The sequence below is a fragment of the Sander vitreus genome, chromosome 13, assembly GCF_031162955.1.
Source record: "Sander vitreus isolate 19-12246 chromosome 13, sanVit1, whole genome shotgun sequence".
Taxonomy (NCBI): domain Eukaryota; kingdom Metazoa; phylum Chordata; class Actinopteri; order Perciformes; family Percidae; genus Sander; species Sander vitreus.
In genome coordinates this window covers 16,266,882-16,284,316 of record NC_135867.1, presented here as the reverse complement: position 1 = coordinate 16,284,316, position 17,435 = coordinate 16,266,882, and the positions used below count along the sequence as shown (strand labels likewise).

The 17,435-nt window shown below is 39.1% G+C and overlaps 2 protein-coding genes across 2 annotated transcripts in view; one reads left to right on the top strand and one right to left on the bottom strand.

The window, feature by feature from the left end:
* The window catches only part of arhgap42a (Rho GTPase activating protein 42a), a 20,590-nt gene extending 16,260 nt beyond the window's left edge, over positions 1 to 4,330 (top strand). The window contains exons 20-24 of the mRNA XM_078265586.1: positions 414 to 1,130; positions 1,233 to 1,395; positions 1,985 to 2,056; positions 2,233 to 2,312; positions 3,378 to 4,330. Coding sequence (XP_078121712.1) covers positions 414 to 1,130; positions 1,233 to 1,395; positions 1,985 to 2,056; positions 2,233 to 2,312; positions 3,378 to 3,466 — 1,121 coding nt within the window. The 3' untranslated portion in view covers positions 3,467 to 4,330. The remainder of the gene's footprint in view (positions 1 to 413; positions 1,131 to 1,232; positions 1,396 to 1,984; positions 2,057 to 2,232; positions 2,313 to 3,377) is intronic.
* Positions 1 to 17,435, bottom strand: part of trpc6a (transient receptor potential cation channel, subfamily C, member 6a) — a 20,119-nt gene extending 2,684 nt beyond the window's left edge. The window contains exons 1-15 of the mRNA XM_078265587.1: positions 17,205 to 17,435; positions 15,660 to 15,988; positions 14,324 to 14,456; positions 13,268 to 13,568; positions 12,324 to 12,509; positions 11,218 to 11,382; positions 10,859 to 11,102; positions 10,552 to 10,779; positions 9,710 to 9,974; positions 8,808 to 9,003; positions 5,586 to 5,786; positions 5,376 to 5,432; positions 4,930 to 5,005; positions 4,561 to 4,734; positions 357 to 1,142 (exon numbers count right to left, since the gene is read on the bottom strand). Coding sequence (XP_078121713.1) covers positions 4,583 to 4,734; positions 4,930 to 5,005; positions 5,376 to 5,432; positions 5,586 to 5,786; positions 8,808 to 9,003; positions 9,710 to 9,974; positions 10,552 to 10,779; positions 10,859 to 11,102; positions 11,218 to 11,382; positions 12,324 to 12,509; positions 13,268 to 13,568; positions 14,324 to 14,456; positions 15,660 to 15,988; positions 17,205 to 17,344 — 2,673 coding nt within the window. The 5' untranslated portion in view covers positions 17,345 to 17,435 and the 3' untranslated portion in view covers positions 357 to 1,142; positions 4,561 to 4,582. The remainder of the gene's footprint in view (positions 1 to 356; positions 1,143 to 4,560; positions 4,735 to 4,929; positions 5,006 to 5,375; positions 5,433 to 5,585; positions 5,787 to 8,807; positions 9,004 to 9,709; positions 9,975 to 10,551; positions 10,780 to 10,858; positions 11,103 to 11,217; positions 11,383 to 12,323; positions 12,510 to 13,267; positions 13,569 to 14,323; positions 14,457 to 15,659; positions 15,989 to 17,204) is intronic.

Sequence of the window (17,435 nt, the reverse complement as noted above, 5' to 3'; positions counted from 1 at the left end):
TTTGACACTTGTAGCTGTCGTAGTTCATTTTCAGATATATGATAAGCTTATGAAATACAACCCATTATTAAGGATTTAACCAGCGGTTTCCAAAGCTGTCTGTAAAAAAAAGAGCAGTTCCACCAAAGACTGGTTTCCCATCAGATGGTTTAATTTAGATAACTGTTCAAGGCCCAAATATGTAAAACTATCCAACATTTCCTTAAAAAAGTTTAGAGAATAGTAAAAAAAAAAGTAATACAGTTTTTTTGTAGAAGAATTCAGGTAATCATCTCACAACCCCTCTGATTTGACTGCTTGACTGTAATACACAAATGAGTTAATGGCCTATTAAAATTGAGGTGGGACGGACTAACCTTGATGTTGTTATTCAGTCTTTTTATTATGTGTCTTGTTTCCATTTCTCCCTCCAGGTGACACCTTCAGTAGCAGCCCCAGCACGACTCCGATGGGCAGCCAGGAGTCTCTGTCCTCACACTCCTCTGAGAAGAACGGATTGTCTCAGACCTCTCCTCCGTCCTCTCCTGCTGCTGAGCCTGGCCCATCTTCCACAGCACCGGCATCTGCTCCTGCAGCTTCCTCCTGCTCCCCGTCCCACAACTCCTCAAGCAGGAAGGATCGGAAACACCCGACAGACAGCACTGCCTCCCCTCACCTTACGCCTTCCTCTTCCTGGACTTCCTCCCAGCTCACTCCGGCCCAGCAGACTTCCTCTGTGTCCTCCTCTATGTCCTCTTTACTCTCCACAGAGAGGAGTCTGTCTGTCAAAGGAAACTCGACTGCCTCCTTATCGTCTGTAAAAGAGTCAAGATCTCCTTCCATCGCCTCCAGGTCCACCGCCTCAATCCAGCACTCTTCAGTGGAGCGCGCGTCCTCCCTCAGGCAGGGTCGGCCTGTTCAGAGATTGTCGTCTGTCTCCTCTCTGAAGAGCACTTACTCAGTTGATCAAAGACATGCATCCAGCACCTCCTCCACTGTCACAGAAACCAGAGTGACGGACTCTACCTCTCCTTCTCGGCAGCAAAAAAAACCTTACAGGACTGCTTCATCCTCCTCTTCCTCCTCCTCTTCATTATTCCCCTACCAGCTTTCCACATCTTCCTCTCTCACTTCCCTACACATCTCTGAGGGTGTGTACATCTCTGTAGGATTGAAGTGGGATGACAGAATGAAAAGTTGTAGTCACTTCTCTGTTTTATGTTCAGTTCTAATCTCTTGTGTTTCTATCGCAGATTACAAAAGCTGTCATGGATCTGTACAGAGTCTCATGTCACTGGACCCACAAGAGCCAAAACACAAACGTAAACCTTCACACATCCGCTGTGGCTCCGATCTGACCGTGAAACACTCTGTAGCCGCCACATCCAGCAACGGTTACCAGAGGCCTGGATCATTGTGAGTGTCTGTAAAATTGATTTTATATCTCAGACATAAAGGTGCTCTAGTCAATCTGCAATTTATCTTGTGCTTTAGCCTTTGATCTGTGCTCTCAGAGAAGGAAAATACATGTAGATCTCAGTTCATGCATAGTTAAGCCCAGGAGAAAACTAGCACTAGCCGTATGCTCCACTCGTGCCGTTTTGATAAAACCTTGTGGTATGACAGTGGCATTTAAAAAAATTAAGTTTGATGGAGTGGCACTGTATGGAGAGGTCAAATTCGTAAATGTGAAATGTCAAAACATTATACAAAATAAGTTCAACTGACCTGAAAATCAACACAAATCAAATCAGGAATCTCTGTGAATTGTGCTGGTTGGCTTAACATCAAAGGGATCCTTTTTTTTTCTCCACGACTTTTAACTGTTGTTTTTAATTGGTCTGATTCCAGGAATGATTACTTGTTTCTGATTGGCTCCTGTCTGCATTATTTAAGAAGAAAATGGTTTAGCTGTTTTAGTGACAGTGATTTACTCTCATGGTAACAACTGGAGATTATCTCAGGAAATGTACTCAGAGCTAACATTTGTGATTGTGTGTTTCAGATTGTCAATCAGACTACCGCAGCGTGAGAGTTCAGTATTCTCCTCAGCATTAGACATATGTTCCTCAGGAAGGTATGTTGATTTTAAGGGTTGTTTAAGAATCTACCTTTTTAGTCTTGAAAGCTATTACTTGTCAGTACTTCATATCAAGTCATTGAAGCCTGAAATCTATACAAGCAAAACATATAATCCTCCTTAATTCGAAATCCTAAATCTCTCTTTTAACTGATTCTATTTTTTTCTACTAGGGATGCAAAAGCTCTTTACTCCTGTGAGGCAGAGCACAGCCATGAGCTCAGTTTTCCACAGGGGGCGCTGTTCTCAAATGGTAAGATTACAGTTTTCATTTGCCTGAGGGATCTTTGGCTCCATTTAAACCTAATATTAATGTGATCTGTATCTGCTTCATTATCTGGATAGTGACATCTGACATCTGACACATGGGTCTCTGCAGTTACACCTGGTATTTAGTAGAACGCATTTAAATACCAGGTGTAAATGGGATACTCGCTGTTCAGAAGCCACATTTTTAAGAGTGTGTTTTGATTTATTTTTCAAATGTAATTTGAAGCTCATTCTCCGTGTAGTCTATATCCATGAAGTTTCACTTCCGGGATTGCTGCCGGTGCCGCCAGAACTTCCGCCGGATGTCTGTTACCTTCCGCTTTCTTTGTGTTGGCATTTTAATCTCCGGTGGATATATGAGGACTATGGTTAACTGCTCCTCAGATCTCTGCAGGGTAAATCCAGAGAGCTAGCTAGACTATCTGTCCAATCTGAGTTTTCTGTTGCACGACTAAAACAACCTTTGAACGTACACATGTTCCACCAAAACAAGTTCCTTCCTGAGGCTATTTTGCAGAGGCACCGCGGCTCTGTGCCCAAGATGATTGTGATTGTTTTTTTTATCTGTCAGTGTTTCTCTCAAAATCTTAAGTTACTTAGATGGAACATTTTTACCTGCTTCTAATAATATAACACAGATTAATCGACTTGTTCTAAGGATTAACAGAACTAAAATGAATATGAATATAGAACTTTGTGAGATAATTTTCATGTTTAGAAACACTGTGATCTAGGCTAGAACTTAATATAAATGTATATGGGTCTGAGTGATGCTTGGCTGCTCAACATGTCTTTATGTTAATGATGCAGCAGTGGGACACTTGCAGTTTACTGTTAAAGTGGGTTGTTATTTTGGGAGTGTACAGATCACTGTACATCTGCGATATGCGAACACAACCAGCAGCAAACTCAATTAAGTCTAACATTTGCTTAGAGGTTGCGTATGGGTTTGGATTATGGATGCCTATGTGAGTCATTACATAAGGTAAAAAAAAAGGATTGTTTTATACATAAAGGACTTGCTGACTTGAGTTGCTTGTGTCTGCAGTGTACCCGTCTGTGGAACCAGGTTGGCTTCAGGCAACGTACAACGGCAGAACAGGCCTCATACCTGACAACTACATCACATACATGTGACAGACCCGATGATGTCATCCCCACATCATCCAATAACACAAAGATCTAACTTATACTTTAGGTATCTACAATGCATACAGTAATACTCTGTGCTGCTAAGCAAAGATATAATATATTCATCATGTAACTGTGACTGTTATCATTAAACTACTGGGGTTTGATATGACTGATGCACGTACTGTATGTACAGTATATCTGACTACTATATGTGAACCATGTTAGTTGTTATTAACCAGTTTATAATATAGTAGATGTTAAAATCTGTATGTATTGTCTGATTTTTCCTCCATTCATACATGACGGCGTCACTTAATCGGCGTTATCAGCTCGTCTTTTATGTTAGGTTCAACGGTAAACATATGAAATGTGTCTAAGTTACAAACAGTATTTTTCAATCAATTTTCATAATTTATGTGTAAATTATCATATTAATGTTATAACTGTGGCCAGAGATTAAATGTTCACACCTCTGTGCCTGCAACACAATGAACTAGTGGATTAAGACTGAAGCCTGCAATAACACCTTCCTTCATACTGTCTAAATAAAAGACAAATACTTGTATTTGTAGATTCAGTTTATGTTTCTTATTATTTTGTGTTTTTATTATGCATATTATGCATTTTCCTCCAAACAAAAAGATGTTTTTTTGAGTTCACCACAGTTTTCACCAAGATATCTTTGTTCTACCATATGCCACTGTGCAAAACAAATCATTATTTATATTACAAATATGAGGGTAAGCACTGTATATTATTTTTGGCAAGGTACAGGCTTTTTCTTGTACTTTCAATTGCAGGAAAAGGCAATCTGCAAATTCTACTGTATATACTCATACTGTACCACTAAATGTTTTAACATTTTCATCCATGTGTGTAAATGTTGTTTTCTTCTATAGTGATGGTTGTCTTTTTGGTAGGTGAGGGAGAACAAAATGGTCCCGTTGTCTTCTCTTTAAAAGATCTGCTCCCTACAACTGTACTTTGTTTCCATATAAACATAAAAACGACACAATCATGCAATCAGCAAGCTACATTTTAATTTTATATTCACATACATACAGTCCTATGTTTTGTCACTATCATAGTGTATCTACCTTCAATGATACAGAAGAGGCACTAGACTGGTAGTGCTACTGAAGCTGCTGAAGGTGTGCTGATCTCTCCCAGCCTCCTCAGCAGTCCGTCCATTGTCTCCAAGTTCTGTGATTTCTCCTCCAGCAGCTCATATCGCAGACTGGAGATGTCCTGCTTAATCTCTTTTAACTCACCTGAAGAAAAACACACACACACACACACACACACACACACACACAAAGGCATAAATGTAAAGTTTTAATTTCAAAATGGAAAAAAAAAAGAAATTCTGAGAAAAAATACTGTGACAAGAGTAGCTTTATTTCCAAATTGAATATAACAATTTAAACGAGTTAAGTTCAGTTTCAGCCTCATTGTGTTGATTTTACCTTCAGTGATCTCGTCACTCTCTTTGTCTGCTTGGGCTTTGATGATGTAGCGCTTTATCAGACGCTTCATGATCATCTGCAACCAGAGATGGAAAAAGTGCTCAAAATCTATACGGGTAGAATTAACAATACTATAACTGGACAAAGCTAGATGTAAAATAGTCCCACATTCAAATATTTCATATTTAATACATATATTTTATTTATATAAAAAGGTTTAAGATCCAGAAGTACTAATTCTTTCAGAAAATTATTGTATTACTGTATTAACGTGAGAAGTATTTTTGGAAATGCAACAGTGTAGTTTACTGCTGGATAGTTATAGTAGTTATAGGGTAGTCTTTTGTATATAAAATGTACTTCTGCAGACAAAACTAGAAACTACTTGCATAAATGTGGAGTAAAAATTATGTTTTTGTCTGAAATTGAAACACAAAAGTGCATACCTGATATCTGGATGAGCTGATGGAAGCACCAAATCCTGAATTTTTGCCTACTCCAAGCTGGGAAATTATAATGAAATTAACTTTATTGAACAGAATTGTGATTTTTTTTTTTTAATAAACTTGTCTACAGGGTGGAGCCTGTGGTGCAGCAGTAAAACCACTGGGAGGTGCTCAGGCTCTGCCTTTACACATGTCCATATTGTGTGGTACCTGGTTGAGCTGTGTCTCAGTCTTCTCCTCATTGTGTCTTGCCACATACTGCAGGAGCAGGGACTTGATAGCTGTAACCAGTCCCAGCATAGATTTTGGACTGGGGACCAGGTTAAAGGGCACAGGGAGCGTCCTTCCCTCCTCAAAGTAGGAGAACCAAAGTTTCGCCCGAGCAAACTTCCACTCAACATCAGCATCATCCTAAAGAAAAGGGGGAAGCAAAATGAAGAAAGGAAAGAACCAAACAGGTTGAAAAGAGTAAAACACACGACCATAGCTACTTGAGTTTGAAGGGAATAGCTTGACATTGTGGGAAATGCTCGGGTGAAACTTTGGTTCTCCTACTTTGAGGAGGAGAACAACTAATGTGATTTAGTAATGAATATGTTTTTTAACAAAACATGAAAGAATAAGTAGTGACCACTAAAAAGTTTAATTACAAATAAATCTGGGTTAACAGTGTACATATTTGGCACATATTCTTATGGGTATACCGCAATATTCTAGTTTAGGCTTGTTCAGTAGGTCTGCATTAAGATTTAAGATTTCAGATGTAGGTTAAGGTATGTACTCTAATTATGAATCACATGTAAACATGGACCCTATTCTATGTACAAAATCTCACCAAAAACATTCTTTATCATTTTTTTACATTTTTTATCTTATACATTTAAATTGGCTATTTATTTTAATTGGCAAAGGCAGTTAATGCTTTTTAAAATGTTTGGTTGCAAATCAAATTTTTCTTTTTTCTTTCTTTTTATAGCATAGTATTGTGGTATACCCATAAGAATATGTGCCAAATATGTACACTGTAAACCCAGATTTATTTGTAATTAAACTTTTTAGTGGTCACTACTTATGAACTACTTAAAAACATATTCATTACTAAATCACATTAGTTGTTTGTAATAATCAGCTTAAGTATGCAGTGCACAGATCATATTAAGCAGAGATAACTAAGGATGTTAAGTTTCTGTATGGGGGGTGGGGTCATTTGAACTTTCTGCACTAAAATGATGCAAAAGCTCATGGGGAAAAAAAAAAATGTTCTGAACGGTTTCTGTCCTAGTTAAAGTGTGTTTTATTAATGTTCTTTTAATGTGCATTTATGTTATCTGGGTTTTAGTTTTGTATGGTTGATTTAGTGTACGTTTATCTACATTTATTGCTGCACCATGACCGAGACCCGGGTGGGGACTGATGAGGTCTGGGCAGTGCAAAGTAATTTATCTTTACATTCGCAGATTGGAGGTCAGTACCCCTGTCTCTTGAATGAAACGATTAACTCAGTTAAACACATTGGGAAAATACAATCTTAATGTATTTTGTCTTTATTTCAGATTTTTTGGAACGAATGTCTTGAAGACATTGTTTATAATATCATACTAACATGAAGAAAAATTAACATTAAAAGGGAAATATTATTACAAGTAGTTTAATGTTTTATATTTGTCATGTTTCTTTGCATGTCCAAAGCTATAGTGCGTAGTTTCTGTCTCCCCCATGAGGAATTCTTCAATAGTATTTCTTCAAAACGTTCAAAACTGTCAGCGCATCCACATGATACAAGCCTTCTGTGATCGCGCACCACCCCCACCCCTCCTCCACGCAGTTGCTAGTAGCCAAGGAGGATTAAAAAAACATGATGGACTCTTCAGAAGAGGTAGTTATCTTCACTCGATTGACACTAGTTTCTGCACATAGCCGAACTGAGAAATACAGAGTTTTGTGGAGCCAATAGTCTTAATTAGCTTTGTATCAACTCATTTGTCAATGGCTTGAATGTAACGGACGTTCATTATTATAGAAAAGTTACGCACTAAAGCTTTAACATTATTTTGATTTCAGAAAAAAATTATTTATGTTTACTAATGCTTTTTAGTAATGACTACTAATGTAAACTTGATTTGTCTAGTGCATCAACTTAATACCGCTCAGTGTTAATACAGCTTGACCTGTTAAAGGTGCAATATGTAATACTTACTGCTAGTGTTTAAAATAGTTACTGCAGTACAAATTCAAAATACTGGAGAGAGTCGTCTCCCCCGCCCCCTCCTCCCTAGACTCAAAGTTCACGTTGGTTGCCAGGCTGACCGCAGAATCCACAACAATGTTGCTAAACGCTTGTCTCACATAGCCAGACATTACTTCACAGCGGAGTAGCTAACACACTCTTTCGACTTAGAATTACGGTAGGAACTGCTAAAAACCCAACAACGTCGCCATCCTCTCCGCTAGAAATAACACTACCTTGCCGTCCTCTCCACCTGACTGAACACACTTTATTGGCTTAGAATTACAGCAACAATCACTAAACACACTGTAAACTCACGGCCCTCCCAGCCCCCCTCTCTTGGCTTAAAATAACTCACCGTTGTCGGCTACGGCCGCTGAACAGGCTAAACGTTGTAAACAGCCGTGGCTGCTTGCATGGGCGGCGTTAGCCAGGGCCATTAGGGATCACTTTACTGGCTGTGTCTCAATTGTTTTTGCGAGTAACCAACTATGGTACTCTATATAATTCAATGTGAGTACACGAATGTTGAAATGACATAAAATGCCTGTCCCTTGTAGCCGTGATAAATTAGCCTGAAGCTAATGCTTAGCTACCTGTTCAGGCGGAAATTAGCCAACTCTGCGTCCTTCTGGGCTCTAAACTGTCTCCATCTTTCAAATACATCTCCAATATTTACCCGGGGTTTGTTAGCTATGTTTAGCTAGCTTTTGTTAGCTAGTTTTTTAGGTCGGGTGAATCTATCTCTGTTGATCCTGTTCGTTTGTTTGCTGCTTTCATGGCTGTACTAACCTTACAGCTGTAGCGCGCTGGGCTTATGTTTTTACAGGTATATCTGGCAACCCGGCCTGGCTGTCAAACTGGGAAGTTGATACCAAAACACAAACAGAAATTCCGTCACTGAATGGAAATTTCAAAAGAAGAAAATACTGGCATTAGCATTATTGTCAGAAAAGATAGTATTTCAACTTAGCACGTTTCCTTAATATATGATGACGCATTGGGGTCATTTTTGGATTTATTACAGTAAATATATTACATATTGGACCTTTAAGTTGCACCTTTTGTAAAAACTTAAACGGTTTAAGGCAATGGGTTTCTACGCAAATTTCTAGTAAAGTAAACTAATTTGGGATAACAGTGCACTGTCAATATTTGTGAGCTTGTATCTGAAGCACATGATGATTTAGTTTTTGATGACGAACCTCAATCTCCTGGAAGGAACTATTAATCATGGCAATGAGCATGTTGAGCAGCACTATCACCATGGTAACGTTGTAAACCCCGTACAGCACGTAACCAATGTTCTCAATGAATTTGTGTCCGTTATTGATCACGACAGACTTGACCTCAGACAGTCCAAATATAGCCCAGAACAACGTCTTGAAGCTCTCCTCCAGGCTAGATGCATGCACAGAGAAAGAAATGGAGGGAGATGAGAGAAAAGTTATTTTTGAATTCCAACAAACCATTAATCATCTGAATGAAGATGTTAAAAATGCTCTGTGTGAAAGCAACAGAAAAATAGGAGATTCTAGGTCATTTTTCTACTGTGTGTACAAGAATAAAAGCATATCATATTTATTTCCCTTTTTTATAACTGTGTGAAAATGCAGTGGCAAGCATTTGTAAAGAAGTGATTCCCAACCAGTCGGTACGATCCCAAGATAAATCTGAAGGGTCACAATCTAATTAAAGGGAAAAGAAAGATAAAAATCTGACAATCTCTATTTTATTTTATTTATTCCTGAATTTTCTGTAGTTTTGCTTTTATTTTGAAATACAAGACATAATTCTTCCTCTTCCAGCTTCTAAAAAATGCTATGAATAAAATAATCTGAAAAGGAAAATAATGTTTTGGTTGCACTGCTGATATCTTGTGTCCGCACTAAAGCCATAACCTAACATAAGGAGTCCCATATTAAAGGGTGACAAGCCAGAAAATGTTGGGCACTCTTTTGAAGTATCTTTGTCAGTGGATTTAATTAAAGATACTCTATTATAAGTGATTATTAGAATGTGAATTATGCTTTTATAACATCCATGTTTTCAAAAAAGCCAAAAGAAATTCTAAAAGCATGTTCAAACAAATGTGGGTGTCTCTCACGTGGTGAATGCGTCATTCTGCTTCGCCCCCAGGTAATAAGAGTACAGGTTGAACATGCCAATCATGAACGCCAGAAAGACCAAGATAAAGATGACCATGAACTTGAAGATGTCCTTGACAGTCCTTCCTAGAGAGATCTGCAGTGGACCGAAGCTCTCGTTGGCTGGGAGGATGTACGCGATCCGAGAGAAGCTCAGCACCACTGCCACCGCATAGAGGCCCTCCGATACCAGCTGGGGATCTGACGGCAACCAGTAGATTCGTGCTGCAAAAATAGAGTGTGAATCAGTCAGTAAACTTTGTACAGTACTTCAAGTTTATTAAACTGGGTACATTAGGACACCACAGTAGCCATTTCATAAAGAATGTATGCAACAAAGCCACTGGAACACAACTTATTATGAATATAGGAATGAAAAAGTCTTTTGGGGGACATTTCTCAAATCTTTGCTTATATTGTGAAATGTTGGATAGTTATACCTCTTCTAACCTCCAACCATGATTAAATAAACATGTGCAATCTATGACTGAGAGATTACAAGTCTACACAAGACTATGTGTATTTTAAGGAGTCACATGCCAAAAATTGCCAAGCTATTTTTGTAAATGTGATTAGTCTAAAATGGGGTCTGTCAATGGGTTAATGGGTCTGTTTTATCCTGTTCCCAATAAAAACAGGGAAATTCAGGCAGACTACTGGTGTCCAAAACAAACAGGAGTCATCTCAGCAGAATATATGCTCTTATATGTACCACCTCATGCTAATTTACTGGAACTGTTTATACATTATGGTATTTGAAGTGTGGCCATGTGTTAGTCTGTGCAGGTGTGAGCTTGCTCACCCAGTGTGAAGTAGTGTATCTCAGGAGGAAGTGTGACATTAATCAGTGTCGTGTAGTGTGTGTGTACATAGGTCTGGGCTAAGTCAGCATGTCTTAGAGTGGAGAAGCGGCAGCTGAAGGAGGCGAGGAAGATCGCCAGCATCCCAAAATCCAGGAAGTTCCACGGTTCCATCAGGTACTCCCCAGGCCCTAGACTCCAGATCTCCTTCACCTCAGCCCAGATCATACCTGCAGCGGCACAGGTCGCATCATTTAATACACAGGCACATGGGACAATTTTCCTCCATCGTGATCGTCTAATGCTCACCTATGACCCATGAAATGATGAAGATCTCCATCCATGTGAAGGGTGTCGTGGTCATGCGGTAGAGCAGCAGCGGGTCAGAGTTTAGGTTGACACCTTCTGGGAGATGATGGTGGGTCATGTTTGGCAAAAGGATGGTGCCTGCGAAACGGTCGGCAGCATTCAGGATCAAAAGACCCAGAAAAATTGTGAAGGACGAGGCATGAGCGACAAACTTCATGAAGGGGCTACGCATCACTTTCCCCATCTGAGCGAGAGAGATAAAACGACAGGAGGATAAAAGAAAATGCCCTGCAGGGAATTACATGTATAGTATTTGGGAAGTCATGTGAGTGACATTTGTGAGCATAAAGGTTACATACTCTGCTGCACGGAGCAATCCAGTAGGCCACAGCCAGTCCAGGCAGTCCTATAGCCACCGCCAGCACCACCAGCAGTTTGACAGCAGTGGTTTGTTGTCTCAGGCCGGGCATATTCTCATACCAGATACTCAGCAGCTGCTGCTGGCAGTTCGGATGAGCCACAAACTGTAAGGGGAAAATACATTACAGGAATATAAAGGGTGGTGAGAGGATGAGAGAACAGGACAGCGGTTTCAAACCACTCTCTCAAGTCTCAATCTCCACTCTCTCTATGCCAGATCGTCTGCTTTTTTGAACTGAGTAAACTTTTTTCCTACCTGCCTGTCTGTGACATGTGCTTTTGCGTATGAAGGACCAAAGCGGCCATTATAGTAAATAAATGACTCAATAACTGATTTAAGGAAATAATAATAACAAATGTAGAAATTAAAGTTTCTCAATTATCAAATCAATGTGCAGGTTGATTTGAAAATTATTAATATACAGTATATATTATATATTATTATATATAATATATATAATATATTATATTAACATATTTGGTTCAAGTGTGTCTGTTTTCTTAGCCATAGAAATCACTTTCATTTTTTATAAAGTTTATTAACTTCATTGATATAGCTGAGAGCTGAACCCCTTTTTAAAAAATTTTTATACATTCAAAGATGTTGCAACACCAAGACTGCTTAGCTGCCACACTGTTCCATTTTTTAATTCAAGAATATGACAAATACACATCATCCCTGCGACTACATTACTGTAATGCACTCTTATAGCTTGTCTTCTGAGATAGCTTCGTAACAGAGTGAAATCGCTGCTTTTCCGACAGCAGACTCACACCTTAAATCTCAGGGTCTGCTTGAATTCATCAGGAATGTAGAGTTTTTATTCGTTGCCACAGCTGCATTACTACATAACTTTGACGAAGAAGAAAAAAGTGATAAAATGTTCACTGTGATTTTTAAAGTTTTAATTACAAGATGTAAAATAAATAGCTAGTCAGAAGGTTGGAAAACAATATAAACATGATGGTTAATATTCCTTGTATGACGGATAAACATTGGCTTTTTCTTGCCTCTGTGTCATCACTGGTTTGTGAGCAAACTGACCTTTTTGAGTTCGTATTTGATGGCTAATTTGAGCCGTGTGAGGGAGGGGCGCCCTGGTAGATCATAACTGTCTTCAGAGTCAGTTTCTCCGCTCAGTATGGCATCCACCTCCTCCGTGCTGCGACACAGATCCAGAAGGCCCACCACATAGTTCTTACACTGGCTCGACAGACAGCAGTAGTCGTTCTATGAACACAATGAGGAAAACAGAATTTGTCATTTGTCACTATTTTATTTGCACTTTAACCTTAATTAAACACATTACATACACAAAAATCCATAGATGCCATTATTTTGTGGGGAATTGTTTCTAGGTTTTAGGGGAAATGTGGTCATCACTTTAAGAAGCAATAGCACCAATACTGGTGTAAGATAGAGGCTGCCAGTCATTTTGGCTATAGTCACATTCACTCATATAACTATACCAAGATTTCAAATTTAAATTGATAGTGATATGTCCCTGATAACAGCGCTGGAAAAGTTTGCAGACCTCAAAACTTAATTACAGTTATTATAGTGAGACCTAATATTGCCTTTATACCAATGCTACATGAATTATTTGTGTGAGCAGTGCATTTGGATTGTCACATGTATTTCTTGTACAGTACCTGTAGTATACTATCTTACTGTAAGGCCAGTATTAATTATAGTTCTTGTATGTGTGTGTCAGACCAACAATGTCAACAGTGACAAGATCAAGACCCCATTCTGTTTCTGCTTCCTCTCTCTCTCAGGGCTCATAAAATGTTCTTGTGTTTATTGGCAGCTTTTACCGCCAGCTAGTTGGCACCGACATCATGGTAAATATAGTTTTTGTGTAGCCTACTTGACGATGAGCTGGTTTTCAGGGCACGTTTACAGTAGCACTGACAGGATCATGTGCACAGTGATTACATAAACTGAGTGTGGTGATGATTCTGCAGGATCTTTAATAACATTTGTACCTTAAATTCCTTCTCAATATTAGCCAGCATGGCCAGCTCATTGCTAAGCTCCAGGGCAGCCAGCACTGGGTCCTCATTGGACAGGGAGAGGTAAGCAGGACTAGCGAGTCCTCTGTAGGCATTGATCCTTGATCGCGAGTGGCTGAAGGAGTCAAACTGCTGCTGGTAGTTACAGGAGTCACAGCCACAGAAGTAATCATGAGGAGGATCGATGCGAGCTCCTTTACTCAGGAGGGTGTGAACTATCTCGTACTCCTGGCAGTGCGCTGCAAGGATTACGGGAGTAACATCGTGAGAGAACCTGTGGGAGCGTACACAAACACAAACATAAAGATTATATACATTTACATAGATCGTGTTGCTTCAGCTAATTAGCATCAGCTGTTTGTATTCATGCTTCACCACCACTTGCTCATTCACCAGCTGTTTGGCCACCAGCTGACTAATAATGTCCAATCATATACATGCAGGTGTACCCTTATGACAATGCTGTTTGCTACCACAGCTCCCTCCACCACTTCAACCTCCTCCTTTTGGTAACTTTTTTTTATTACTAAGATCGAATGTCTGTGTATGTGTTTGTAAAAGGAAAAGGAAAAGTTCAAAATGTTGGAAAATACAAAAAATTACTTATTTGGTGAGGGATAGATATCACTCTCATTTCTGTGCAGTAAATACTAAACTACCATTAGCTGGCTAACTTAGCTTAGCACAAATAATTGAGGGGGGCCTCTAAGAAGCTCACTAATTAATAGGTTAAATGCCATTAGTTTAAACTGTACCAAAACCAAAGTGTAAAAACAACAATTTACTGTTTTATGGTTATGTGTCAAACTATTTATTTTTGCCAGGCAACCAGTGAAGACTTCAGGAAGTCAATGGACGTAAGTCGCTGACTCTGTTGCATGCAACAATCACAAAACAGCCCTTTAAACAGTGAGGGGCATCCGGGAGGCCCCACGTGTCAGGAATTTTAGATATTTATTGCACCAGTGCTGCTGTTACACTGCTGTCAGAGGGCACAACATTTTTAATGATCCACTGTAACTGCCTTACCTTGTCCCATCCTCATCGTAAGCGTAAAAGTCATCCAACATGTCGGCTTGAGCAGGGCTCGCTGTCAGACGATGGGCATCTCTAAACGCTGGGTGGCATAAGAGGGCCTCTGTGATACGGACATAACCTTTACCTATCACACATACACACACACACACATACACACACACACACACACAAACACAGAACAAAGCAGTTGTTCGTTGACCTCAGTACTGTTCATAGTAAAAATAAGGTATTGTTGCTAATTTTTTGGTGTTAAGATATTTAACAAGATAATTTTTTTTTTGTTGTGATGACTTTATATAACCATAAAGTAACAACCTTAAAGCTTTACCTTCCCAAAAGTGGTGCTTACAGTAATAAAATCATATAGTGGCAAAGAGCAAACTCACCAAACTCATGTTGCTCACCATCACCTTACAACCAAATAAACTGGAGGTTTATGTTTCTAACAATTCAGCCTGAGTGGCTCAACAGTAAAATAGGATATATAATGTTAACTTCTGTGCTGTTTAGGAACTATGCTTTACAACTGAGAAATATTTGTAGATGTTGTGCATGTATGTGTAGTTTGTTAGCTTGCTAATCTGTATCTGGTCAGCCCTGTCTTTTTGAAACACTTCTTGTAATTTAAATGTTATTGTAAAGGAAATTGAGTTTAACCGAATACTTTCTTTTGAAGAATTAAAGTGAGCATGTTTGTACTCATGCAATGTGATTTTTGCTTTGCTAGTCTGGAAGCTGATTTTTAAGTCGATCTTGTTTATATTGGATTTATTCAGCCTCATACAAATTATATTAAAACTATCCCTCTCTAAACCAGGTGTGGAGAAGGTTTGGTTGGATCACAAAAAAACTTAAAACTAATGCTTAACTAAGTCCATAGGAAAATCTGTTGATGTCAGAAGCTAAAGCCATGGTATGGTCAAGTAGTTGGTTTGGCTAAATTAGCATGTTGATTATTTAGGTAGCTGGTAACAAAGCCAAAGTCCAGCATTTTGTTTAGGTAGCCTAACATAAATTGACTCTATTACAGTAAGCTACTTTGTGGCCAAACTAAGAACTATTTTCTGTGTCACAGTTCCCTCAATTTTGACTTTATTAACCTTTATTTTGATTACCACTAACTCCCATAATGCTCTGGATTGACATGGTGTCTTTAGGCTTTATGATATTTGGTGGAATCATAAATTGAATTAAAACTGTAAGGCATGTTGCACAATCAGTGATAAGTTAGGTGATAGTAAGGGAGCACTGCACATCAGCTTCCTGCCATGTATAATTAACCCTTTAATGTATGTTTGGCCTTAGTATACACACAGATGCATCTTACTGATGGCTAACAGGAGGGCGTCACCCACTCTGGCCAAATCTGCCCTCCCCAGCAGCAGCTCCGTCACCTCCAGATGTTCGTTGGCTACAGCCAGCTGCAATGCATTCTGGCCCATGTAGTCCACAGCGTTGACGTTCAAGTCGGGCACATGGAGCAGCATACGCCGCACCTCTGGTATGTTGCCGTATTCAGCTGCCTCCAGGAAACGCTGCTCGACCTCTGACGGGCTGATTGAGGGAGCAGAGAACATGTAGGCTGGACCACGAAGAGCCTGGCGTCGTTTAACAGCACTGAGAGGAGCCATGAGCTGTCTCTCAGAGCTGCTGTGGCTGCCAGAGAGTCAGGAGACATAAACAAAGTACTATATATTGTCCATATGGTCACTTATATACACACACATACAATCTTTTGGAATCCACACTTGTTCTCAGTTTGTTGTACCTCAATTTCACATTCTACAACCAAATATTTTCTTTTTAGTGGCTTAAGATGCTGTCATATGTGGTGGTAAAACCAGAACAAACAGCAAGAGCATTACTGTAAAAGCATCCCAAGTGATCTGCTGCAAGCTTTTATTTGGTATAGCTTGGGAATATTTACTACTTGACAAGAAAATACCTAAATTTGAAATGTTGAATACTCTGATTTCTGACAGAAAGTCAAAGTCAAACAAGGACTTTACACTGTTGTAGTATTAAATACAGATTTCCCAGTTTAGATTTTAAACATTACTCTATAGAAACTGCAATCTTAACTTCCCTGTAACAACCTGCAATCCAACCCCTGTAACAAACCATGTTTGGGTAAAAATCTAAAAATAGATACCAATAGAGGTAAAGTGTACAAGTTTAAATGGAAATGTTGTGTGTTGAAGCCTGATTTTGCATCCATGTACAAAAGCTACAAAAACAGTTCTACTGTGCTGTAATATTTGGGAAGACAGTGGAGGGAGATCACATCACATCTAGGAATCCTAATGACATTATGCTGATGGACCATTTACAGTATTGACTGACAGAAATCTCCTTTTCCAGGTAACTGCAAGTAAAGTAAGTATAGCACTAGCATCAGTTTAATTAAAATAACATCTTTTTCATATAAATAATTATCTGATACTGGCTCATTTTGCTGCGTTCAGATGTCTCATACAGTGACCCCTTAAACATGCTTTAATAGTATCCTCAAAGAATTTGAAGGACTATTATTGGATACTGTGTAACATCACCAACATTAAAAATGTAATTTTGTCCTCCATCAACTTGTTTTTAGTTACCGTGTATAATATAATAACTGTACACTGTCACTAACTCTTTAGGCATTTCATTGCCTAATGTAATGCCTCTTTATCAGTTTGTCAGTAGGCATTATAATCAAAGAAGAAAAAAAGATACTGTTTAAATAAATATTGTTTTAAAAAAAATACAAAATGTTATCCATAATTCTACTATTATTTTAACAAAACCTGCAGATAAAGGTGAACACAAAAACACACATGCCCACTACATGCACATCTGGCTTAGTAGGGGATGTAAGTAAAAGACTCACCTGAGGCATCGTCCAGAGCAACAGTTTTCCTCTCCAAAGTCATCGTACATCAGAAGGTTATCACGGCTCCGAGCCCTGGGGCTGTCGGTATAACCTGCAGGTCGGCTGTTGTGATGAACTACTGGCGGTCTGTTGTTCATTCTGGAGGTGGTTACAGTAACAATAGAGGGTCCTGGTTTATAAGACGCAGTAATCAAGTGTCTGTGGTATGTCTCTCTTTCTTTCTGTCTC